The 27,995-nt window shown below is 38.8% G+C and overlaps 1 protein-coding gene across 1 annotated transcript in view; it reads left to right on the top strand.

Annotated features, from left to right (window-relative positions):
- The window catches only part of LOC136864820 (protein C-mannosyl-transferase DPY19L1), a 573,453-nt gene extending 546,302 nt beyond the window's left edge, over positions 1-27,151 (top strand). Inside the window, exon 14 of the mRNA XM_067142260.2 lies at positions 26,645-27,151. Within this exon, the coding sequence (XP_066998361.2) occupies positions 26,645-26,879 (235 nt within the window). The 3' untranslated portion in view covers positions 26,880-27,151. The remainder of the gene's footprint in view (positions 1-26,644) is intronic.
- The last annotated feature ends 844 nt before the right edge of the window (positions 27,152-27,995 follow it).

Below are 27,995 nucleotides of genomic sequence, written 5' to 3'. Positions count from 1 at the left end.
GATCACAAAGGGAAATGGAAAAAGCTGTATTCATATATCAGGAATCAAAAAGGAAAAGGAATCCAAATTCCTACAATGGTGGGAGAAGGGGGTGAACACTATTTAACAGATACTGAGAAAGCAAACCTCTTTAGTAGGGAATTCAGAGATTCAGTAGATGATTGTCAGGACTTGGAAACGGGAAATAGAAGATACAGAGGGACACAGAGGGAAACAAGAAGCTTCTCATTCACAAACGAAGATATTTTCAGAGAAATCCAACTGCTTCAGCAAGGAAAAGCAGCAGGAAGTGATCAAATTACTGGGGAGGTATTAAAGACAATGGGGTGGTACAGAGTGCCTTATTTAAAATTTCTCTTTGACTATGTCATAAATAATAGTGTAATACCAAAGGAATGGAAGGAATCTATAATAATACCAATTTATAAAGGAAAGGGTGATAAAAGGAAACCAGAGAACTACAGACCAATCAGCCTGACCAGTATAGTTTGTAAAATACTGGAGAGTTTAATATCAAAGTACATCAGAGGGATATGTGATGATAAAAATTGGTTCCTGAGGAGCCAGTATGGATTTAGAAAGAAATTTTCTTGTGAGGCACAACTGGTGGGATTTCAGCAGGACATATCGGATCAGTTGGATTCAGGAGGTCAGTTAGATTGCATAGCCATAGATCTTTCCAAAGCCTTTGATAGAGTGGAACATGGAATATTATTAAAGAAATTGGAGGGAATAGGATTGGACGTAAGGGTTACACGTTGGATAAAAACATTTCTAAATTCAAGGGTTCAGAAAGTCAAAGTAGGAAATAATGTATCGCAGGAAGAGAAAGTTTGGAAGGGAATTGCACAGGGTGGTATAATTGGTCCGTTACTTTTCTTAATATACGCAAATGATTTAGGAAACAATATAACATCAAAAATAAGATTGTATGCAGATGACATAATTTTTTATAGGGAAATAAATAACATTGAGGATTGTTCAGAATTACAAAGGGACCCTGAAAGTATCCAAACCGGGCGAGTTGGCCGTGCGTGTAGAGGCGCGCGGCTGTGAGCTTGCATCCGGGAGATAGTAGGTTCGAATCCCACTATCGGCAGCCCTGAAAATGGTTTTCCGTGGTTTCCCATTTTCACACCAGGCAAATGCTGGGGCTGTACCTTAATTAAGGCCACGGCCGCTTCCTTCCAACTCCTAGTCCTTTCCTATCCCATCGTCGCCACAAGACCTATCTGTGTCGGTGCTGTGTAAAGCCCCTAGCAAAAAAAAAAAAATTATCCAACAATGGGTTGAAGAAAATAATATGAAGGTTAATGGAGGCAAATCAACTGTTACAACTTCTACAAACAAGAGCTTTAAAACTGAATTTGAATATACTTTGGATGAGGTCGTTATCCCAAAAGATGGCAAGTGCAAATACTTAGGTGTGAGATTTGAAAGTAATTTGCACTGGAAGGGTCATGTTGATGACATTGTTGGGAAAGCATACAGATCGTTACATGTCATAATGAGGCTACTTAAAGGATGCAACAAAGAATTAAAAGAAATAAGTTACTTAAGTATGGTTCGTCCATTATTGGAATATGCAAACAGTGTTTGGGATCCTCACCAAGAATACCTAATAAAAGAAATAGATAGTGTGCAGAGGAAAGCAGCAAGATTTGTAACAGGGGATTTCAGGAGAAAGAGTAGTGTATCAGAAATGTTAAAGGAACTTGGGTGGGAAACTTTAGGTAAGAGAAGGGAAAAAACTAGACTTATAGGATTATATAGAGCCTATACAGGAGAAGAAGCGTGGGGAGATATCCGTGAGAGGCTTGAGTTGAAAAATAATTATATTGGCAGGACTGACCACAAATATAAAATTAGAAGGAATTTTAGCAGAAGCGATTGCGATAAATTTTCATTCATTGGGAAGGGTGTGAAGGAGTGGAACAGTTTACCAGGGGTAGTGTTTGATCCTTTTCCAAAATCTGTACAGATATCCAAGAAGAGAATAAACAGCAACAGAGAAAATAAATGAAGTGTTAGAGGGCATTCAACCAGTGCAGGTTATTGTAAATTAAAAAAATGTGTGTGAATAAATTAATTCCATCCCCTGGTCTAAGGAGTTTGGACAGCCGAAGTAGGGGCTAGGGGACTGCCTATAGGGGTGAAGTACAGTGGGGACTTCGAGGGCCCTGGGACCGCTACGGTAGCTGTGAAGGCCCTTCTGGAACTCTGAAAATTGGTGGCAAAAGGGGCTCTGGTTAAGACGCAGCAGGTCGTTATGCTACTTAGGTTCCAGAATGGGTAAAGATATAAATAAATAAATAACTAAATAGATGCAATGTAAATTTTAATCTTATACCAGTTGTATAGTATCATTTGAAGTAATTCCACATACTGTATATCAGTTGACTATATTTGTAAGTAGTACAGGAGACATTATAAGTAGAATTTTGTGAACAATATAAATTTATTAAGGATGAGCTGTGTGTTTAATAGAAAAAATTGTTAGCGTAAAATGTATAATGTTGTATGATACGAAAATTTTCTTCTCTTGTTAATTTAATATTTAGTGCTTGACAATAATGTATTTTAGTGTTCCATTTGCCACCGAGGTAGACACCTCATTTGCAAATAAAGAGATTTTGATTTGATATTTGATTTGATTTGATTTGATTTGATTTGATTTGATTTGATTTGATTTGATTTGATTTGATTTGATTTGATTTGATTTGATTTGATTTGATTTGATTTGATTTGATACATGCAATGCATGTCAAACTGACTGGCCTGTAATTTTCATTTTTATGTCTTATCACCCTTTCCTTTATACACAGGGGCTATCATAGCAACTCTCCATTAATTTGGTATAGCTCCTTCATGCAAACAATAATCAAATAAGTACTTCAGATATGGTACTATATCCCAACCCATTGTCTTTAGTATATCTCCCAAAACCTTATCAATTCCAGCTGATTTTCTAGTTTTCAACTTTTGTATCTTACTGTAAATGTCATTATTGCCATAGGTAAATTTTAATACTTCTTTAGTATTAGTCACCTCCTCTATCTAGACATTATCCTTGTAACCTATAATCTTTAAATACTGCTGACTGAATACTTCTGCCTTTTGAAGATCTTTGCATACACACTCCCCTTGTTCATTAATGATTCCTGGAATATCCTTCTTGGAACCTGTTTCTGCCTTAAAGTACCTATATATACTCTTCCATTTTTCACTAAAATTTGTATGGTCGCCAATTATGCTTGCCATCATCTTATCCTTAGCCGACTTCTTTGCGAGATTCAATTTCCTATTCATTTCCTTCAATTTCTCCTTACTTCCACAGCCATTTCTAACTCTATTTCCTTCCAACCTGCACCTCCTTCTTAGTCTCTTTACTTCTCTGTTGTAATATAGTGGATCTTTACCATTCCTTACCACCTTTAAAGGTACAAACCTATTTTCACATTCCTCAACAATTGCTTTAAACCCATCTCAGAGTCTGTTTACATTTTTATTTACCGTTTTCCACCGATCATAGTTACTTTTTAAAAACTCCCTCATGCCTGTTTTATCAGCCATATGGTACTGCCTAATTGTCCTTATTTTAATATCTTGCTTTCTTTCACATTTATATTTAACCACCACAAAAACAGCTTCATGATCAATAATACCATCCATTACTTCAGTTTCTCTATAGAGCTCATCTGGTTTCACCAGCACCAAATATTCTTCCCTCTAGTCGGTTCCATCACTTTCTGAATCATATTCCCTTCCCATATTAACTTATTTGCCATTTGTTGGTCATGCTTCCTGTTGTTCGCATTACCTTCCCAGTTGACATTTGGTAAATTGAGATCACCCGCTACAATCACGTTCCTTTCCTTATCGTTTCCCACATAGCTGACTATCCTATCAAATAATTCTGAATCAGTGTCTGCGCTACCCTATCCTGGTCTGTACACTCCAATGACTTCAAGTTGCCTATTATCTTTAGAGATGAGCCTTACACCTAGAATTTCATGTTTGTCATCTTTAACTTTTTTGTAGCTTACAGATTCTTCTTTCACCAGAATGAATTCTCCCCCTACTACCATTCCTATCCTATCTCTATGGTACACCTTCCAGTTCCGTGAGAAAATTTATGCATCCGTTACATCATTTCTCAGCCATGATTCAACTCCTATTACAATACCTGGTAAGTGTATACCTATTACATTACTTAATTCTATTCCTTTCTTTACAATACTTCTACAGTTGAGTATTAACATTTTTATGTCATCCCTACTTGACTTCCAGTTCCCTGTTCCCTTATCACCGCTCCCTAGGCTACCCCGTTTCCCTGAGTGTACCTCCCTATAACCCTTCTAAAGAAATTTCCTAACTTATATGTACCACTGTGGTTTAAGTGAAGGCCATCTGAGGGCAGATCCCTATCTCCTACCCTCCCATTAGGATCTAGAAATCTCACTCCCAGTTTCCCACATACCCACTCCATAGTCTCATTTAAATCCCCAATCACCTTCCATTCAGTAGCCCTCCTACACAGTATTCCACTGATAACAATTTCTGCTTCCTTAAACTTCAGCCGTGCTGCATTTACCAGGTCCCACACATCCCCAACTATGTTGGTACTCATACCTGCTTGTCTTACGTTGTTAGTACCAACGTGAAACACTACCACCTCCTTTCCCTCCTCCTTTTCTTCTACTTTCCTCAACATCTGCCTTAACCTAATTCCTGGATAACACTCTGCCCTGGTACCCTTTCCTCCACACACTTGCCCAACATGTCTAACGATGGAAATCCCTATGACCAGAGCCTCAACCCTACCCACCTCACTTGATCCCCTCCCCTCCTGGTCAGTCCTATCTTTCCTGACAGCTGCAGAAGCTATTTTGTCCTCCCTTTCCTCTATCCCATGACCCTGTTCCACTTGTCTTTTCCTGTCCTCTACTCCACATTTCCCTTTCCTACCTTTTCTCTTTCTCCTACTTCCACACTTCTCAGCAACAGTTCCCTGTTTCTCATCGTACCTTGGTTGTTCTACTTGCAGTGACTCGTACCAATTTCTCACAGACACCCGTCCTGAATTCTGATCCTGAATGGAGCCCTTAGCCTGCAATCTCCTTCCCCTTAAAACATTAGACCACCTGTCTTCTACAGTTCCCCCCTTTCCTTCCCATCCCTCTTTGACTCCTACTGTATCTTGTACATTGTTTTGCTAGGGGCTTTATGTCGCACCGACACAGATAGGTCTTATGGCGACGATGGGATAGGAAAGGCCTAGGAGTTGGAAGGAAGCGGCCGTGGCCTTAATTACTGTACAGCCCCAGCATTTGCCTGGTGTAAAAATGGGAAACCACGGAAAACCATCTTCAGGGCTGCCGATAGTGGGATTCGAACCTACTATCTCCTGGATGCAAGCTCACAGCCACGCGCCTCTACGCGCACGGCCAACTCGCCCGGTGTACATTGTTTGAGGGAGGTCTACTTTCCTCCCTGTTACCGAGCTCGATAGCTGCAGTCGCTTAAGTGCGGCCAGTATCCAGTATTCGGGAGATAGTAGGTTCGAACCCCACTGTCGGCAGCCCTGAAAATGGTTTTCCATGGTTTCCCATTTTCACACCAGGCAAATGCTGGGGCTGTACCTTAATTAAGGCCACGGCCGCTTCCTTCCCACTCCTAGCCCTTTCCTGTCCCATCGTCGCCACAAGACCTATCTGTGCCGGTGCGACGTAAAGCAACTAGCAAAAAAAAAATTTCCTCCCTGTCGTCTGAGAGAATCCTAATTATCTCCCTCAAACTCTCAAAACTCCTCCCTCATACTCCTTAATGCCTGGCCACGCCCACAGTTCCTACACTTGCACTCCTTAGCCATTCTTTACTGAATAATGAAAAGAAAAAGAAAATAACTTATTCGGTGCAAAATAAAAAATGAAAGGAAAGAAATATTGTGGAGGATAGTTCACAAAGATCACACGACAATAAGTTAATTAATATAGGCTACTACTACACTACAATACGACTTAATTGTATGATTTTTTATTCCTACAACACCCTAACAGGATGAAAATTGCTGTTAATTACTGGAAACAGGAATAATTCACAAGAATTACACCATTCTTAACTGCAGTTAAGTCTACCCTAATTACTACAACAGAATTCTAGTAAGAGAGTTACTACAGATACCACAGATAATATACTACACAAATATTTCACAGTAATAGAATACACACACTATTTTCTAATAAGATACTACAATACACTACAATAATTTTAAAATATGTTCAGAAGTATCCTAATTACAACTGGTTATTACCAAGCACAAACAGAAAAAAAATTACAGTTAAAGTTCGAAATTCTCAAAAGTACTCAAAATAATAGAATAGGCACTCTAATTTTAATAAGTTACTATAATACACCACAATAATTTTTAAACTACGTTGCCTAGATAGTTACAGTGGGAAGCTTTCGATAAGATAAGAGGAACAAAATGCTGTCCCCCATACTCTTCTTCACAATTTCAAATACTTGGGAAATGTAATCACAAAAGACAGGAAAATAATTGAGAAGAATAGAAAGAGACCACAAAAAGCAAGCAGTGCGCGAGGGGTATACTGTGGAGCCAAGAAGTTTCAAGGGAATGCAAAGAAAGTTCTGTGTTTGACCTATTATCTATCCATACTGACATATGCAGCAGGTATGCGGACACCAATAAAGCATGGTTAGAGTAATGTTCAAGCAGTTGAGATGAAATTCCTTAGAGCTATAGTAGAGAAGAGGTGAAGAGATCAGAAAGAGGATTGTAGTTTCAAAACTACAGGACAGGCTGAAATGGGGGAAGACTGATTTCCAAATAAAGTATTTGTATAGAGAAACCAACAGGAAAGTGACCACAAGGAAAGCCTCAACAGACACAGTGGAGGAGAGTACCAGAAAAGATGAGGAAAGATGGAAGAAATATTGGAAGCAGGAAAAGAGTAGTGGAGAGACAGGCAATGATGGAGGTTATTGAATCATAACACTGTCCAGGGAAAATTGGAAACTGGAAATGAAGAAGACAATGATTTGAATAATCCATTAACCCAGAAAACTCATTTTTTTTGTTTTGTTTTGTTTTATTTTGGTGAAGTGGAAATTTGTTAAACGTGACTGTCGAAGTTGTAAATAAAACACAAATAAACAAAGTTTTAGATGAACTCCTTGTTTAGGGTTTGGAAATCAGGCATCCTTCCAAAAAGACGTCAGAGAGATCCACTATTTCAATAAATCCTTTCAAACTCGATGTGAACTATTTCAAGAATATTCGTATATTGATAAACCACCACTGTCTCAATCCTTAGATACTTGCTGCTTTATGCTATGCGGTTAACATGCTTCTCAGCGTGAGCTCTTAGTGTCACAAACCTCGCTAGGGGCGCCAGCTAACGCACCCAACTTCTCTCCGTAACCACGTTGTTGTGTTCCAGTGCGTTTGCATCGAGTATTTATGTGTGTGTCTCTGGTTGTAAAATTATGAATTTTTGTGTTCCTGTCTGTATATCATAGCAAGAAATCCAAGTTCCTCTGGTGTGAGGATTCCTGAAATCCCCCAAGTAAAGAACTTTGGGAAAATTGGCTTAACGCTATATCAAGGCAAGTATCAACCAAGGGTTGTCAGTGGATTCCATCTGATTATTCTCGTGTCTGTAGCCTCAATTTTAGAGATGGAGATAAAAGATAAAAGTAAAAGAAAAATATATTGAAGCCAGAGAGTGTGTCTAGTCGGTCTTCGAATTATCTCCATTACCTTCAAACCAGAAAAATAGATCCACAAAAGACCATACTGCAACAAGATATTTCTTTGGAAGAAATCTATGATGAAACAAGTTCTTTAACCACAGGAAATGCATTGGATGATGAGTACGAAATTCATGTGAACAATGATGTGTCAATCTGACATTAGAGGCTCCAATCGAGAATTCTGAGACTCTGATAACAGCTGATGACTAACCATAATGAAGTTAAGACTACAGAGGAAATTTGAAAACAATCCAGAAATTTATCTTCTGAATCAAGTAAAGGAAGCAGCGAAATATAATTTTTAAAAAAGACTGTTTATCTTTAAAATCAAATCCATAATTTTCGCAAGACAAAGTCCGCACGGTCAGAACAAATCATACAGTACTATGTGGTGTGGAGAATAGTATCCTAAGCGGTTACGAATATGGCAGAACTCCTCGTCTAGTGTCAGCTCTGTCACAAAGTACTCTGGACAGGTAGCCTAAATGGAAAATGTTGATGGTGTTTGTCAAGATTTCCCAATTAGTGAAGGAAAGACTTGGAGCTGAATGTAAAACTCTCAGGCCAACAGAGAGGAGTGTAACAATGATTGCCGATTAAATGGCTAAATAGGTACGGCTCCTCTACGACCGAACCAGTGACAAGTTCATTTGCGTGGTCAATGTTGAAGGTATATGTGGCACAGATATTGGAAAATCTCCTGCTCTCGGGAATAAACTGTTGTGTTTTCTTGTAAACGGACTTTCAAAGAAGTTCTCTATTCCTGCTCCCTACTTCCTCGTTAAAGGCTTAGAAGTCTCCGATCCATCCCTTTTAGTTAAGAAATGATTAATGCCGTTAACTGACAATCATAAAATCAATGTTTAAATAATTTGGAGAAGGAAAAGTGAGAACCTGTGTGACTCATGTTATCCTAGTTGTAAACTTCTTTTCAGTTTTCACTATTACCATTTGATAAATGTGAGGTCCCACTTCCTAAGCTGTGAAATGACAGCAAAGGCATCATCACCTCCAAATATGTGAAAGAAATTTTTTTGCCTCCAGAGAAACTTACGTCCAAGCCTGTTTGGTATTACAAATAAACAGAGGAATTTGGAAAAGATGAACGTTCTTCTGTACAAATATTTCCCCAGCAGTCACTGCTGCTATTCACTTCATGAAAGAAAATCATGCCCGTTTATAAACACATGTTTAGATTTTTCATACGCAGAATCGACATTGCGCTTCATGGAATGAATTTTGCACGTTTTTCACATTCCGTGACGTCATTGACAGAACTCAGCACATTCGGCAAAACAATCCAGATTGTGTGTATTTCTATTCACCAGCAGATAAAATTATTTTATTATTGCTGGGTGAAATAGTAGTTTATAGGAAGGTGCCTAAAATTATTTTTTTTATATACCTATGTTTATTGGTCCTGTGGAAATGTATTACATAACTAAAGTTGTGGAGAATACAATTTATGTCATACGGTTTTACCGTACTGACTGATAATACGTAGAATTCATGAATTTACACTTTTGTTGCTTAGATGGTTGAATGATGATTTCATCGAGTACGTTAAAATAATTCAGTTGGAATCAAAACGTGAAAAACTGAAGTGTATGACTAATGAGGCGGCAGATGCTGTCTGGCTAACTGTGAAATATATAGTGGAATGTGTGTCTTATCTGTTACAAAATCAGTTATTTTATGTTCTCACTAGATGATTTTCTGGAGACGCAATAGAAGCTCTGTTTAGTGCAGTGAGATTGGGTGGTGGATGTAATGACATGATGGACGCACGCACTGCATTGGACGTGCTATAAAGCGTATCCTGAAATCTGGTCATGAACAAAGGGTCAGAGAAATTGTGATAGAATTTTTTTTTGCATACAATGCTGGTAAATAACAGTACAAAAAGGACTGAAAAGGTGCTCCGTTACTCGTGTCCAGAAAATTCTGAAATTGTTATGTACCATGCAGCAGTGGGATGATCCTAATATATCTACTGTAACTGGTAAGATTTTTTTATATTTTACATTTCTATATCTTAAGTCAAGCTCAAGTCTGAAATGTTAGTTTCTGTATGTGCATTATCTGTTTTTTTTTTCAATTTTCCATCGTGTGTGTCTCTCTCTCCCTCTCACACACACACGCACGAGAAAATGGCTGAGGGAATTAATGAAAATCAGTATGTAAAGTCGGGGAATGAGGCACTGCAATCTAGGCTGTAAAAAAAATGTAATTCATGCTGAGTGAAATGGTAATTTAGGGGATGGCCTAAAATTTAATTCTCAAAAATCTGTATTATTAGTGGTCCTATTGATAAATTCTACATACCGGTAACTGAAGTTATATAGAATTATATTTCCGGTCATTTATCTTCTATACATTTTTACCATACTAGCATTGATAACAGACATATTCATAAATTTTGATTTTTGTTACGAAGTCCATAACACCGAGCCACGATAAAATGGGTAAACAGTATTTAATGAAAATCGGTATCTAAAGTCGGGGAATAAGGCGCTACAGTATAGGCTATAAATAATTTTATTATTGCTGAGTGAAATAGTAGTTTATAGGAAGGTGCCTAAAATTAATTTTTTATATACCTATGTTTATTGGTCCTGTGGAAATGTATTACATAAGTAAAGTTGTGGAGAATACAATTTCCGATCATTGATGTCATACGATTTTACCGTACTGACTGATGATACGTAGAATTCATGAATTTACACTTTTGTTGCTTAGTCCATACCAACAGATGTGTTAACTGGGGAGGGTTTTTGTCATGATTGTCTTAAGATGTACAACTGTGTGGTCATCGGTCCATATCGACAAGGAAAATTGTGAAGATGATTGAAAAAGTGAGAAAAATTGTAAAGGAGCGATCGCTTGAAGAATAAGACATAAGGTAGTCTTGAAAGGAGGAAGAACAACTCCTTTTACATTGGATGGCCTAATATCGAAAGCTCATAAAATTTATCAACAATAACATTACATTGACCCCTGTTTGTTGTGATGTGCTTTGTCTCTTCTGCTGCCACTCATCTCCGATAGATGGGATTACTGCTGCGTCCTGAGCAAAACAGGCTGCCTGAATTAATTTATTTATTTATTTATTTATTCATTCATTCATTCATTCATTCATTCATTTATTTATTTATTTATTTATTTATTAAGCACAAGATACAGCTACACTGAGTACATTTCACTTGTACTGTCAAGAGGCTAATTAACAAATGTAAGCTTTCAGGATAAAATATAACATAATAAAAGGTAACAAGATCAGGTACACAGCCTACTAATAACAACTGTCCAAATCGAAAACCATAAGAATGTCCATGTTCATAGCCAAGTTGTCATGTGTCAGGATGACTGTATAACCACTTCACATCAACTTATCCTTAAGAGAGTATTTACACCCCTCTTGAACGTACTTTTATTTTGCATTATATCAAGCTCTTTTCCCCTATTAATAGTGTTAAAGAGAGTTGGAAAGCAGATTAGGAAAGATCTTTGAACTATTAAGTGCTGAGTGTAGGGACTGTGGAGAAGATCTTTGGTTTTGGTGGAACGGGAAGAAATGTAGAGAGAGAAGTGAGACAAGATGTTCCGAGCGGTAATGCCCATTTAAGATCCTATGGAGAAAACTCAGGTCAGCTACCTGTCGCCTGATGTGCTTGGGGCTTCTGTTCCTTACAATTGCAGCAAAGAAGGATACTGCTCTGTCTAATTGGTTAATATTGGAGGGAGAGACTGTTGTCCAAATGGGAGAGCCATAGTTCAAGAGACGTTGAATGATCGTGAGGAAGACGTGACAGAGCAGTGGGATCATACATTTGTGTGAAACGGTAGAGAATGCTTAGTAATTTCATAGCCTTGGTTGTTTATGTTTCTTGAATTGTAATTTCATATTGAATATTACACGTAAGTCACGTTGCTGAATAACTACATCGATGGGCTTATCGAGTAGGTAGTATGATTGTAATTTATAAGCTTCATATCCGTATTGATAACTCACACAAATGCAAAGAGGAGAACAACTCTACCTAATCAATACTAGTTTATTATTATTATTATTATTATTATTATTATTAATAATACTGGAACGGTTTTGACCCTAGCGGGTCATCCTCAGCTGGACATACATAGTGTAATGGTCATAGCGTCCGCCATGTCAACCGGCAGTGGGCCCGGCCCGGCACCGTATAGACCCACCCCTTACGCTTCAACTGCGCCAATCACTAGCAGCGCGTAAGTGCTAGGCCAGCCCCACTCGCTTCCGCTCGCAGTCCCGTAGCAGAGGAGTATAGAAATGACTCCACGATTAATCTGGAGTGTTCCATCTCGTGATGTTCCTGGATCCATCCAGCATCCGGACGATTCTAGAAAAGCCAGCACAGGTATATAAGAGAGGAACGACCTGCCTGGAATTAGTGAGAGTTAGACTGAGTTAGAAGTTGGTGTGGTTCAGTCGTGAGCGACTGCCAGTGTAGTGAAGTATGTGAACTGCCGTGATTATCGGACTAGTGTACTACAGTGCGGACTGTCGGCGAAGGAGAGAACGTGTAGCCGTGCAACGCGGGACCTTGTGTGTGAGTATAAAACTGTGTAGTGTGAGAACAAGTGAGAAACGAAGGGAGAGAGAGAGCGAGCGAGCTGCGTAAGTGTGTGTTATGAGCAAAAGTTTTGTGTAGTTTAGTGCACAGCTAATAAATCTTAGTATTGAAGCTACCAGTCTAGTGTTAATTGATTATACTACCCCGCCAACTCGTTACAATATATATATATATATATGTATAACACGTTGTACAATTGCAAACATTACCATATTTAGAAAGGAATATCATGTGACGGTAACATGTCAGGTTGTACTCATGAGTAGGGCATTCGTCAAATTGCGCATCTGAGAAAAGTGAATATTCCTAAACTTAAAACTAACTTACATAACTATACATAAAATAAAAACAACATGTGCTGTAACCGTACGAATGTAAGATCCCCAAATTTTTAGGTTAGGAAATTTTTGTAATATAGTTCGTAATATTGAAGTAATGTAAATCATGTAATTTTGTTTATTTATATGTAAAAACATAAGATTAGAAGAAGAATTTGTAGTAGGGAATTTTGTATATATATGTAACTTTAATTTGTGTAAGTGTCTGCACATGGCATGGCAGTGTAGGTTGCTCAAGAATTGTGCAACATGGAAAACAGTTGCTGTATCGGGAAAGACGGTTAAAGTCAGTTGAAAGTGTTGTAACAAAGAGGCTTGGAAACCCGGGGTACAGCAGGTAGTATAGGCTGATGATTGGAGTGGATCAATGTGGATATACGTGAGGTGGACATTCTATGTCACATCAGACACTCGATAGCCAATACGAGGGCTTTGTTTTAAGCGAGGTTGGGTTGACTGAGTGACGCGTGAAGATGTGCCTAGGAGAGCGTTGCTACCAGTAAACTTTTCAGGACGCTATAACCACGTGTAGGAAGCCTATATAAGTATGTACGCGTGTGCGGCAAGTCATTCCGATTCTGTGTTTTTCTTATTCAGACCGGTGCGCGGGAGCTACATATTTAACATAAAGATAATTGAGAAGTCTCCACCTTATCAATACATTCATTTATTTACTTTAAAGTAGTAAATTCAGTCAGTACCGGTTTCGATCCTTATGGGATCATCCTCAGCTGACACATAAAGAAATAGTTACAAAAACATCACATATGAAAGATTACACCTTGTAAATCTAGTCCCATTAAATCAGACGTTAAAAGTTGTTTGTTAAAATATTAGTGAGTATATCTTCGGTTAAAAGCACCTGCTGTGTGAGGCATATGACCCCACAATGTCTAGACTATTATACATTAAATGGATTTTACATTTGTTACATTAATGTTTAGGATATTACACTTAATATAATTAATCCATTTGATTCAAACATTCAGAATTGCTTATTAAAATGATAAATATATTTATCTTTGGCTTAAAAAGTACTTGTTGTTAAGGCATATCGTCACACTGTGCCTATATTATTGAATATGAAATGAAGTTTGCACTTATACACACTAGTAGTTGTAAATTTGTTGTAATGTCTTGAAAATATTTGTTGTTTGAGGCTTATCACTTCCTTGTATCTGATCTATGAAATGTCAATGGGATTATTTACACTTTTTGCACTGATATTTAGGATATTTCACTTTTGTTTAAACTAGTCCAATTGGAACAAACATGAAATGCTTATTGAAATAGAACTTTCTTGGCTAAAAAATGCTTGTTATACGATATGTGTTACCTCTTGCACCTATTTATTGTGCATAAAATGAGGTTTACACTTGTTAACATTAGTACTATGAGATTGTTATCGTCTATAGTATATACATGAAAAATTGTTTGATCTGACATGGCAAGCCGGTTAAAAGTAGATAAAATAGTGAACTAATGGAATAGGTCCAGTTTCTTATTCATACTGTTTGTTTTTACCACTTTGCACTAGTAAATTGGTAAGTGTATGGCATATGTATGCTAAATTAAAGTTTATATTGTTTTTCCATTTATTACGATTTTCATAAATTGCTGCTAGTGATAAAGTTATCTTAGTCTATAGATATCGTTGAGAAAAGTTGCGTGTGTCGCTGCTGAGTTAAATGGTGACTATTATGAGTTGAATTTCGTTAGAAACACCGTGCATCTTTATCACCGCCGTCGTCTGGATGAAATTTAAATTATGTGGTTGTTGGCCAATACCAACGAGCTAGAATAACATAGAGAGGCGGAAGCGCTGCCTGGGTGAACCTAATAGAACGAACGTCCGCCATGTTTCCTGTTGTCACACAAGCAAGGGGGCATGGCCTTTAAATGACGAAATGCGCATTTTAGAATCGCTGGGGAAGAATTAAAGTCCGTTGCCGAAAGCTTGAAGCATGAAAGCGAATACCGCCACTTCGTCATATTGCGGCACGAGGCCAACATCATGATCAGTTGATTGTAGGGCAGTTCGAAATCATCGCACAGTGACATACGAATAGGCCTCGAAATCGGAACAAGAGCGTTACCCTGCTTGGCTGTTGTGGTTAAGCGTAAATTAGAATAAAAACGATGGACATAAATATTTATGACAGGAAACCTTAAAATCATAGGGACCTATAATATGTTACAACCTCATTCTGTTAATATTTTTAAAATTATTGCGTCCTCATGAGTACTGTGTTCCTTTCTTAATCTGTTTACCCTCCCGGGTTGGTTTTTCCCACGGACTCAGCGATGGATCCCACCTCTACCACCTCAAGGACAGTGTTCTGGAGCATGAGACATTGGGTCGGAGGATACAACTGTGAGGGAGGGCTGCACCTGCTATGCTGAACAGGGGCCTTGTGGGGGGGAGAAGGAAGCGGCCGTGGCCTTAAGTTAGGTACCATCCCGGCATTTGCCTGGAGGAGAAGTGGGAAACCACGGAAAATCACTTCGAGGATGGCTGAGGTGGGAGTCGAACCCACTTCTACTCAGTTGACCTCCCCAGGCTGATAGAATCCCGTTACAGCCATCGTGCCCCTTTTCAAATTTCGTGGCGGAGCTGGGAATCGAACCCGGGCTTCCAGGGGTGGCAGCTGCTCACGCTAACCAGTGCACCACAGAGGCGGCCCATGAATACTTTACCACAATAATCGTTTAGTGTAATTATTTATTATAATATAGGGGGGATATCATGTTTCTCCCATTACCATATCATACTGGGATTACTAGCTTGAAAGTTGTCCATTAGGAAGTGTGGCGTAGTTTTAAAAACCAAGGCAACAGACATCTACAATAAAGGCTGTATACATTTCAAAAATAGCAGTAAAATGCTGTATTTATCATACTTGGTGTACGTTTGAACGAAATAAGTGATTGTTTGTGGTTACGTTTCCTTGGTGGTGGGCATTCCATTTCCTTTATTTGTAAATGTGAATGAAAATTAAATAGGGCTGGAAATGTACGGAGCCTAAGCAACTGAATTGAGTGGGATACCATTTATCTCTTTTCGCCCTCACAACGCATTGTTCAGTTAATTCCTTGTTCTTTAAACGAAATCTGAAACAAAATTCGACAAATAATTACCGTGGCTATCCGTACTTTCGCTAAGTAAACAATAAAATGGATTTAATTACAAACAGAAATTACAAAAAGGAATCTCGGCTATAATTCAGTAATACTTACTTAAAGTACGATATATCCTTGGTTTTATTACTCTGATTAGTACAACCATACGCTGAGCTTATGGCTGGCATTCTTGAAAGCGAGAATCTATTTTTTCACTTCTTAAAACTTAGGGAATTAAATTGGCAAGCACGATCTCCCTGTCACCTCAACATATGCTCTCGCGCCAATTCGCTTTGTTTTGACAACCGTTAACATGGCTGCCCCTTATCAACTTGCTTCAAGCAGGGAGCGCTGATGTCAGGTATATAGCCCCTCTATGTTATTCTAGCTCGTTGATCCATACGTAGAGAAAGTCGTTGTACTTTTCTTTACCAGATTAGGATTTTCTTCTGTAACACTAGAGAGTGCAATGGGACTGGAGGTATGTTAAATGTACACTGACTGACAGAGCAAATGCAACACCAAGAAGGAGTGGTTCGAAAGGGATGAAAGTTGGGGAAAAAACAGAGACGGCACGGACGAATAATTGATGTTTATTTCAAACCGATATGCAGGTTACACAATGCGCACGGCATCGACTCAGTAGGATGTAGGACCACCGCGAGCGGCGATGCACGCAGAAACACGTCGAGGTACAGAGTCAATAAGAGTGCGGATGGTGTCCTGAGGGATGGTTCTCCATTTGCCACAGTTGGTCATCCGTACGAGGCTGGGGCAGAGTTTGCAAACGGCGTCCAATGAGATCCCACACGTGTTCGATTGGTGAGAGATCCGGAGAGTACACTGGCCACGGAAGCATCTGTACACCTCGTAGAGCCTGTTGGGAGATTCGAGCAGTGTGTGGGCGGGCATTATCCTGCTGAAACAGAGCATTGGGCAGCCCCTGAAGGTACGGAAGTGCCACCGGCCGCAGCACATGCTGCACGTAGCGGTGGGCATTTAACGTGCCTTGAATACGCACTAGAGGTGACGTGGAATCATACGCAATAGCGCCCCAAACCATGATGCCGCGTTGTCTAGCGGTAGGGCGCTCCACAGTTACTGCCGGATTTGACCTTTCTCCACGCCGACGCCACACTCGTCTGCGGTGACTATCACTGACAGAACAGAAGTGTGACTCATCGCAGAACACGACGTTCCGCCATTCCCTCATCCAAGTCACTCTAGCCCGGCACCATGCCAGGCGTGCACGTCTATGCTGTGGAGTCAATGGTAGTCTTCTGAGCGGACGCCGGGAGTGCAGGCCTCCTTCAACCAATCGACGGGAAGTTGTTCTGGTCGATATTGGAACAGCCAGGGTGTCTTGCACATGCTGAAGAATGGCGGTTGACGTGGCGTGCGGGGCTGCCACCGCTTGGCGGCGGATGCGCCGATCCTCGCGTGCTGACGTCACTCGGGCTGCGCCTGGACCCCTCGCACGTGCCACATGTCCCTGCGCCAACCATCTTCGCCACAGGCGCTGCACCGTGGACACATCCCTATGGGTATCGGCTGCGATTTGACGAAGCGACCAACCTGCCCTTCTCAGCCCGATCACCATACCCCTCGTAAAGTCGTCTGTCTGCTGGAAATGCCTCCGTTGACGGCGGCCTGGCATTCTTAGCTATACACGTGTCCTGTGGCACACGACAACACGTTCTACAATGACTGTCGGCTGAGAAATCACGGTACAAAGTGGGCCATTCGCCAACGCCGTGTCCCATTTATCGTTCGCTACGTGCGCAGCACAGCGGCGCATTTCACATCATGAGCATACCTCAGTGACGTCAGTCTACCCTGCAATTGGCATAAAGTTCTGACCACTCCTTCTTGGTGTTGCATTTGCTCTGTCAGTCAGTGTATATAGTGAAAATAATTTTTTGGTGGTTTGTAGATGTTTGTAATTTGCCTTTGTAAGCAGCAAACACGAGTTGGTCTCGTTGAGTGATTTTTTTTTTATTTTTATTTTTTTTTTAAATGTGGTTTTTTAGTTGTCTGTATATTTGCCCTTTGTAAACGGCGAACAGGTGTTGGTCTCATCAAGTGATGATTATTGAGGTATTTGTTATATATTTTTTTATTATTTTGGGAGTAAAGTCATGGAATGAAACTTGCACGAAATCTTTTATCAGTGGAGTGAGGATGAACCTGGCATGGTACCCAACTTCAATTTCAGGGGTAAATAGCAACAGGTAAGGTTATAGATTAAGTCTAGAGCTTCGTCAGCCTGATGACCGTCGTCTTGGGAGAGGGAGTTGCTCGTTGCTCTACAGATTTAATTATTCCTGCAATTGTTTTGTGCGGGTGGCGCCCATTCTTGTTATTTATACCTATTTTAGTCACCGTTTATTCATTTCATATTTTCAATAGCTTGCAGAGGTTACAGTGCGTAAAACACTTTCATACTTGTGAATGTTCGAGTTTGTGGCTTGCACCGTTTCTTAATTCTTCAGTTAGACTGAACTTAAAACTAACTTATAAGTATTCATAAAATAAAAACAACATGTGCATAAAACACTTTCATGCTTGTGAAAGTTTGAGTTTCTTGCACTGTTTCTTAATTCTTCAGTTTGAGTGCTATCATTAAGTCTAGTTGTCCACAACTGTGCATTATATTAAAAACTCAATGGCTTGAATTGTAATACGAGTTACATTTTAAAAAACCAATATCTCATTTAAAAAATATTTTGTCACCATATGTACACGAAGGATAAACCCTTTGCATCTCTAAAATGCAAAATATAGACGTAGTGTGGATTCAGTTGAGGCTTGGATGGAAGTGTAGAAATTACAGCTTACCGTATATAAAATCTAGTTGTTTACATTAAAAGAAGAGTCATAATGTCCTTTGCCATTAGAACAATCTACTCGTAACTACAGCCAACAAAGGTAATACTACTGTTATCATCGACAAGGACGAATATATAACAAAAACTAAAGAATGTTTTCAAGATAGTACCTTTCATATCAACCATTACTAAAAAATACACATTTTCTTTTAACGGAAGAAAAATCCGCGAAACTTATCGTAATGAATCCGCAATTACAAACCGCCAAAGCTTACCCCAAAATACATAAAGAACACATACCAGCGAGACCCATCATAAATTACAGATCAAGCCCGACCTATAAACTTTCACAATTTATTCAGAAATTCCTTAAAAAACACAACGTATTCTTAGCCAAGAAAACAGTACTGAATTCAATAGATTTTTGCAATATTACAAAAGAACTAAAGACTGAAGAATCTTTTACATCTTTGCATCTTTTACATAACAAATATGTACCCTAACATACCTACACAGAAAACCATAAAAATAATTGAGTCCAATTAAAAAACTACAGTAATCTAAGCATCTTAGAAGTAGAAGAGTTTATAAAACTACTGGAATTTGCCATCAGTTACAATTATTTCAAGTTCCACGATACTATTTATCAACAGCAAGGCCTACCGATGGGATCTCCTGCCTCAGGCATACTAGCCGAAATCTACATAGATCATTTGGAGCATCAATCAATCAGTAAAATAGATAACATATTTTTCTCGTGCCGATTTGTTGATGACATTTTTGTTATCAACTACAATAGATTTACCAATGAAACCAACATATTGAACCAATTGAATACAATAGACCCACACAAAAAATTCACTAAAGAAATAGAAAACAACCATACCCTAAACTAGTTAGACAGAATATATAGAAAACCCACACACCTCTAACACAATTAAAATGGATTATACTCATCCCAATATACACAAAAGAACAGCATACTATAGCATGATACATAGAGCATTTAGCATACCATTAACAGCAGAAGAATTAAATAAAGAATTACAACTAATTCATGAAATAGCCAAGAACAATGGGTATAAGAAAGAAATGATTAACATGATTATTCATAAAATAAAATTTCAATCCAAATCAAAATTAAAAAAGCAGAAAAATTCAAGAAAGATTACGTATTATTTATTTATTTATTTATTTATTTATTTATTTATTTATTTATTTATTTATTTATTTATTTATTTATTTATTTATTTATTTATTTATTTATGCAAACGGCATTAAGCTGAGACACCTACAAAGACATAATAAATAATAAATAAATAAATATTTACCTTCAATAATATGCATATATATCCCATAACCAACGTTTTTAAAAAATACAACTTAAAAATAACATAAAAAACTACACACGACAGTGCACATATCATACACAACGCTAAAACAATCAACAGCCATGATAAATACAACCATTCAGGGGTTGTTGTTGTTTGAGTCATCAGTCCATAGACTGGTTTGATGCAGCTCTCCATGCCACCCTATCCTGTGCTAACCTTTTCATTCCTACGTAACTATTGCATCCTACATCTGCTCTAATCTGCTTGTCATATTCATATCTTGGTCTACCCCTACCATTCTTACCACCTACACTTCCTTCAAAAACCAACTGAACAAGTCCTGGGTGTCTGAAGATGTGTCCTATCATTCTATCTCTTCTTCTCGTCAAATTTAACCAAATCAATCTCCTCTCACCAATTCGATTCAGTATCTCTTCATTTGTGATACGATCTATCCATCTCACCTTTAGCATTCTTCTGTAACACCACATTTCAAAAGCTTCTATTCTCTTTCTTTCTGAGCTAGTTATCGTCCATGTTTCACTTCCATACAATGCCACGCTCCACACGAAAGTCTTCAAAAACATCTTTCTAATTCCTATATCAATGTTTGAAGTGAGCAAATTTCTTTTCTTAAGAAAGCTCTTCCTTGCTTGTGCTAGTCTGCATTTTATGTCCTCCTTACTTCTGCCATCGTTAGTTATTTTACTACCCAAGTAACAATATTCATCTACTTCCTTTAAGACTTCATTTCCTAATCTAATATTTCCTACATCACCTGCCTTCTTTGGACTGCACTCCATTACTTTTGTTTTGGACTTATTTATTTTCATCTTGTATTCCTTACCCAACACTTCATCCATACCATTCAGCAACTTCTCGAGATCTTCTGCAGTCTCAGATAAAATAACAATATCATCGGCAAATTTCAAGGTTTTGATTTCCCCTCCTTGAACTGTGATTCCCTTTCCAAATTTCTCTTTGATTTCCTTTACTGCCTGTTCTATGTAAACATTGAAAAGGAGAGGGGACAAACTGCAGCCTTGCCTCACTCCTTTCTGGATTGCTGCTTCTTTTTCAAAGCCCTCGATTCTTATCACTGCAGACTGATTTTTATACAGATTGTAGATAATTCTCCGTTCTCAGTATCTGATCCCTATCATCTTCAGAATCATAAATAGCTTGGTCCAATCAACATTATCGAATGCCTTTTCTAGATCTACAAATGCCATGTACGTGGGCTTGTCCTTCTTGATTCGATCCTCTAAGATCAGACATAAAGTCAGGATTGCTTCACGTGTTCCTACATTTCTTCTGAAGCCAAATTGATCTTCTCCCAACTCAGCTTCAACTTGTTTTTCCATTCTTCTGTAAATAATACGTGTTAAAATTTTGCAGGCATGAGATACTAAACTAATGGTGCGATAGTTTTCACACCTGTCAGCACCGGCTTTCTTGGGAATAGGTATAACAACATTCTTCCGAAAATCGGATGGGACTTCTCCTGTCTCATACATCTTGCACACTAAATGAAATAACCTTGCCATGCTGGTTTCTCCTAAGGCAGTCAGTAATTCAGAGGGAATGTCATCAATTCCAAGTGCCTTGTTCCTATTGAGGTCACTCACAGCTCTGTCAAACTCTGACCTCAAAATTGGGTCTCCCATTTCATCAGCATCAACAGCCTCTTCATTTTCCAGAACCAAATTATCTACATCTTTACCTTGATACAACTGTTGGATATGTTCCTGCCATCTTTCTGCTTTGTCTTCTTTCCCTAGAAGTGGCTTTCCATCTGAGCTCTTAATATTCATACACCTAGATTTCCTTTCCCCAAAGGTTTCCTTGATTTTCCTGTAAGCAGCATCTACCTTTCCTACAACCATACAACCTTCGACATCCTTGCACTTCTCCTTCAGCCATTCTTCCTTGGCTACCTTGCACTTTCTATCGACTTGATTCTTTAATCGCCTGTATTCTTTTCTGCCCTCTTCATTTCTGCATTCTTGTATTTTCATCGTTCATCAATCAGGTCTAGTATCTCCTGAGTTATCCTTTGATTCTTAGTTGATCTTTTCTTCCTTCCTAACATTTCTTCAACGGCCCTACTGACTTCATTTTTCATGACTATCCACTCTTCCCCTATAGTGTTTCCTTCAGCCTTTTCATTTAGCCCTTGTGCAACATGTTCCTTGAGACAATCCCTCACACTCTTTTCTTTCAACTTGTCTAGATCCCATCTTTTTGCATTCTTTCCTTTCTTCAATTTCTTCAACTTCAGATGGCATTTCGTGACCAACAAGTTGTGGTCAGAGTCCACATCTGCTCCTGGGGAAGTTTTGCAATCCAACACCTGGTTACTGAATCTCTGCCTAATCATAATGAAGTCTATTTGATACCTTCCAGTGTCTCCAGGTCTCGTCCACGTATACAGCCGTCGTTTGTGGTGTTTCAACCAAGTATTAGCAAGGACTAAATTATGATCAGTGCAGAATTCAACCAGCCGACTTCCTCTTTCGTTCCTTTGTCCCAGTCCAAATTCTCCTACTGTACTACCTTCTCTTCCTTGGCCTACTACTGCATTCCAGTCTCCCATCACAATTAGATTCTCGTCACCTTTTACATATTGTATTAAATCTTCTATCTCCTCATATATTCTTTCGATTTCTTCATCATCCGCTGAACTAGTAGGCATATAGATCTGCACTATTGTGGTGGGCATTGGTATATCGGATAAAATGCAACAACTGTGACACCAGCTACATCAGACGTACTGGCAGGAACTTTCAAATCCGTTATAATGAACACCTAAATGCCATAAAACACAACCATTTTTTCTCCATAGGCCAACACATTGAAGATTATAAACACAAATTCACAAATATCGAAAATGACATGCAAATTTTGAATACAAACCCCAAGAGCCCCTTGCTCAACATAACAGAAGAATTTTATATTAATCTAGATCAATACGCCAACCCTAATTTTAATATAAACGAAATCACAGAAAAAACAATATCATCTTTAATACAGTCATTCCATCCGTAAAAAAATGCTTATCTCAAGAGAATCAGTAAACAAAACTTGGCACGCACCACAGAACCACCGGAAGAGACACCCAACTCCACCCCTACCCCTCAACAGCCACTCCTCCCGTCCCTTCCCCTCACAGTAAACGGCATTAGGCCGAGACAGACACGAAGTAGTACACAACGTGCTCCCAAACAATATAAACCTCAAGACCACAATAGCAGTAAGTACACGTTAGATTCTCTCACATGACCTAAGACATTCCTTCAACATATTAGTATCACTCACATCTTACTCTTATCTTTCACAGACAATCCTTACAATATCACACAACTACAAAAAAAAAGGAACTACACTTCTGTCCAAGTCCCAACTGAATCCACACTACGTCTATATTTTGCATTTTAGAGATGCAAAGGGTTTATCCTTCGTGTACATATGGTGACAAAATATTTTTTTAATGAGATATTGGTATTTTAAAATGTAACTCGTATTACAATTCAAGCCATTGAGTTTTTAATATAATGCACAGTTGTGGACAACTAGACTTAATGATAGCACTCAAACTGAAAAATTAAGAAACAGTGCAAGCCATAAACTCAAACATTCACAAGCATGAAAGTGTTCTGTGCACATGTTGTTTTTATTTTATGAATACTTATAAGTTAGTTCTAAGTTTAGGAATATTCACTTTTCTCAGATGCGCAATTTGACGAATGCCCTACTCATGAGTACAACCTGACATGTTACCGTCACATGATATTCCTTTCTAAATATGGTAATGTTTGCAGTTGTATGATGTGTTATATGTATGTACAGCTGAGGATGACCTGCTAGGGTCGAAACAGGTCCTGTATTTTAAATAATAATAATAATAATAATAATAATGATAATAAAAAAGTGTTGATTAGGTGGAGTTCTCCTCTTTGCATTAGGTAATATGATATCGGTAGAGGAGATATACGTAGGGTTATGGTCATGTGGCCGCATTTTTGTGGATGGGGTATTAGCTTCCAAGTACGGCACCGGTTTGAGAGGACGTTACTACTGGTACGTGACACACTGGTTCATCATAGTATTCCAGCTATTCGATCTCTACTCTGAAGTGCTGAATGGAATGGGCAGTGTGCACACTTAACGGAATGCAGCAGAGGAGTGTTCACCGTCTTTGCAACCTGGTCAGTCCAGCTCTGGTACTTAGCACTGAAAATGGTAGCATGGTATTGTTCATTACAAGTGAGAAAATGTGTGGTTTTTCATGTGATCAAGCATTACATGTGATAGCATTACTACCAGGCGAGTTGGCCTTAATATTGTATTCCGACAAGAATACGGATGTCATTTTAATGACCTATGTTGAGTTCAGTTTAATATTTGTTTATTTTTATTTATTATTATTTTGTTTTGTTTATATTTTATTATTTTTTGATAGTTTCCCTGCATTTCATTCTGGTACAGCATCACACGAAAATGCATGGGTGGATTTTAATGAAACTTGATATTGCTGTTTCAAAAACGTTTGAGTAGGGTCTTAGGTATAAGTTGTCCAAAAATTTCACCAGGAGGGGGTGCTTCACAAGGGGACTTGATGTCTCCCTTACGGTTGGTTTTACACAAAAATAGCTCATGGAAAATTTTAGGTCTTCACTTTTTTTTTTTTTTTTGTTGATAAAATGAATAATGAGGTAAATATCAGTGGCAGTTATGAGAAAGTCCAAGCTCTATAGACTGTAAAGAGAGTCACTATGGAAATTGTTTTGGCAATATTTTAAAGGCTTTGTACACCTGTCAGTATTTTTTAAAATATTAACCTGACACTAAGCTTTATTTTATACCAGAAGGAAGAGATCAAATCAAATTCAGCAACAAAGAAAACAATATGAAACTGTAAAGGGTCCCAGAGTGCAAGGAAGCAAGGCGCCTCAGAACCTGGGGAACAATGTGATCGTCCCATCAATGACAGGCACTACAGCTAGTTACATCAGTTGATCATGCACCAATCCTTGTATGGAACAGTGTAAAATATGTAATGCACTAAGCACAGTGGGTGTTAACCAGATGATCTGTCATGCAGTGTTCTATACCCTCAAATAGCAGAACCTCACTCATTTTTCTAGATGACCTTCCTTAAATAGAAATTGATCTCTCTTTTATTGGACTGCACAAGCGCATGGACTATACTTATAAAACCCTAAGCATCTAGTTTTCCATTTTTATTATTTTTTGATAGAGTTTCCCGGCATTTCATTCTGCTAAGTCTACCCTGGACGGTATTCAGGACAAATACCACTTTTTGAACAATTAACATTCTGTATTCTGATATTCTGTAGAGCAGGCTAGACTCACCAACACACGGGGATATGGGAAAGTACCTTTAGTTGTTGATAGATGGCAGCATCATATGATAAGCTGCGAACGAGATCAGTAGTCTGCTTACTTAGTGCGCTTGAGGAAACATCATGAAACATCGGTTGACAATCGAGCAGCGTGTAAAATGTTTGCACCTTTTCTCAGTTATTAACGATGTACCGGAAGTTCAGCGCAGGATGTTCGAAGAGTTTGGATCGCCAACAGTCTGCAGGTACACATTTTTCCACATAAATTGCCAGTGCTTTGAGTCCCAAGCATCTTGGTCACCCAAGATCTGTACGAACTGCCGACGCACAGGCACTTGTTGCTGAGGAACTGGCATAGTCTCCTGAAATCGAAGTCTGCCCACCGTTTGTCGGCTCTGCTGGACATTTAAAGGACTAGTTTGCGGAGAATTTTGAGCGACATAAAGCTGACGTCATTCAGCTTATTCGTGTTGATAGGCGACTTGAATTTATTGAGTTAATGCTAACCAAGTTTCAAGAGAACCCTGACCTTATCCAGAGTATTGTCTGAACTGATGAGGCCGAGTTTCACCAATCAGGATCAGTCAACAGACATGACTGCGTGTTTTGGCAGCCAGAGAACCCCATTGCCGCCATTGAATATGATTTCTAGTCCCCGCGAATGATGGTGTGGGGCATCGTAATGTACAAAAGACTGATCGGCCCGTTCATCGCGGGGGAAACGTAGCTAAAGAGCCAGAGGTAAACTGTCATCCCACAACTTCAATGGACACAGAACTTTGATAAACTCTGGTGTCCCACCACACTTTGCCAATATTGTTTGGGTGTTCTTTTATTAAGTTTCTCCTCAGTGCTGGATTGGCCATCGAGGATCTGTGGAGTGGCCAGCCTGATCACTTGACATATTCCCACCACCACATTGTGCAACATCTACGCGAGGCGATTGTTCCGGTGAACATGTTTAGAAAGGTGTGTGAAGGAAGCCCACGTCGGTATTTTCTGGAAGGGATGAGTAAGCCAGCTAGCCTGAGGACAGGTTGGGGGGCATTCTCGAGCCACCCTTACTGTATAATTCACAAGTTTCTCGTGGAAACTACTTGTGTGTAACCTGATATTTATAGGAACTTTTTTTTTTTAAATTTCAGTTTATATTTTTCACTTTTATATTAATCTCTATTTTTTTAACAATGCCTTATTCATGACAACAAATACTATTATGATAATGGGGTCTTGAGGTTGCTAAATATTGATTTTTCCTCTTTTGTTTACCAGGAATGGCTGCAGCATGGGAGACCTCTGGGATGTTCAAGATCCTGAAAACATGTACCAGGATCTTCTTTGCCCTGCACTGTATAGGAAAGGTTCCTTTCCCTTTCATAAACTCTTTGCAAATGGAGCCTATGTAGTCCTGAGGGTAGATCCTCAGTGGAGTAACTCGAGGCTTCCCTCAGCCATCAAAATTGATCAGATTAATGTTGTTAATATATCAATATCTCAGAATTCATAGAACCTGCAGTTGATGGGTTAGTCAAGATTCTCCTAAAGACTGATGAGATTTGTTATGTTTTAAATAAATGGCCAGTTAAAGATTCTGATGGATAAGTGGAATAATTCATCTATGATTCCGTATTAGGATGTGTAAATTGATACCCATTTAAACCAAATTATTATTTGGTTGCAAATATTGTTTTTGCATATTTTGTGTATTTTTTCACAAATACCTTGTATATTCTGTCATAAAACATTGTAAAATAAATCATATTACCATTTCCTTTTTAAAACATTTTGTGTACTAGCAATATTCTTAAATAGGCCTCCACAAAGATATCATTATTTTCCCCGTCAGAAATTAGCGGATACTACACTACTTTCCATAACAAGTCCGTCGACTTCTGCTTTCACTCTTCAGTGAACACATTGCAGTAAAAATATTGCTGGAAGCTCTCCAGGGATGCAAGGCAAGCTTGATCGTGAATTACTGCCTGTCAAGAGACGTGTTTGTGAGTTGTTTCGTGTGTTAAATCATGAAGTGTATTATGACTTAGTATATGTTTACTACTGAACATTGTGTATTTAATTATGATGCCTATTATAGCACTACCTGCAACAAATGGACAAGAATATATACATTTCACATACACACAATGAGTCCCAGATGGTACAGGCCACCCGCTGTTGGTAACAGTGAACATAGACTTTCACTATATCTAATCTGGAATTCCCTGTACGCTATAAGTAATTAAGAAAAGAAATTGGAGGGATCCTTCCTTTAATGCTCATCTGGAATCTCTGCGACGTTGGCTCTATTTAAATTAACACGCGTAATCTCTGTGCCGAAAGGAAAAAAAAACTCGCCACTTGTATCTGTTCTATTTCACTGAAGAAAATGCCTTCACTCCCCCGTTTAAAGGGGCTCATAAAACTCCAGCTGTGAGCTGCCCGTGACACACTTCCAAAGAGCGATCCACTAAGCCTTCTCGGGCAATGGCTTCACGGCAAATAATCTATTCACTTCTTTCAATACTGGCCACCATGGCATCACACAAATCACGGCCCTATATCCGGCCGTAATCAACATATTCACACCGCGATATGCGCCTCGCGTATCTTAATGACAGATTCC

This window comes from Anabrus simplex, chromosome 2 (genome assembly GCF_040414725.1).
Source record: "Anabrus simplex isolate iqAnaSimp1 chromosome 2, ASM4041472v1, whole genome shotgun sequence".
NCBI lineage: Eukaryota > Metazoa > Arthropoda > Insecta > Orthoptera > Tettigoniidae > Anabrus > Anabrus simplex.
The sequence above is the reverse complement of the archived record's forward strand: the minus strand, read 5'-3'. Positions and strand labels throughout refer to the sequence as shown.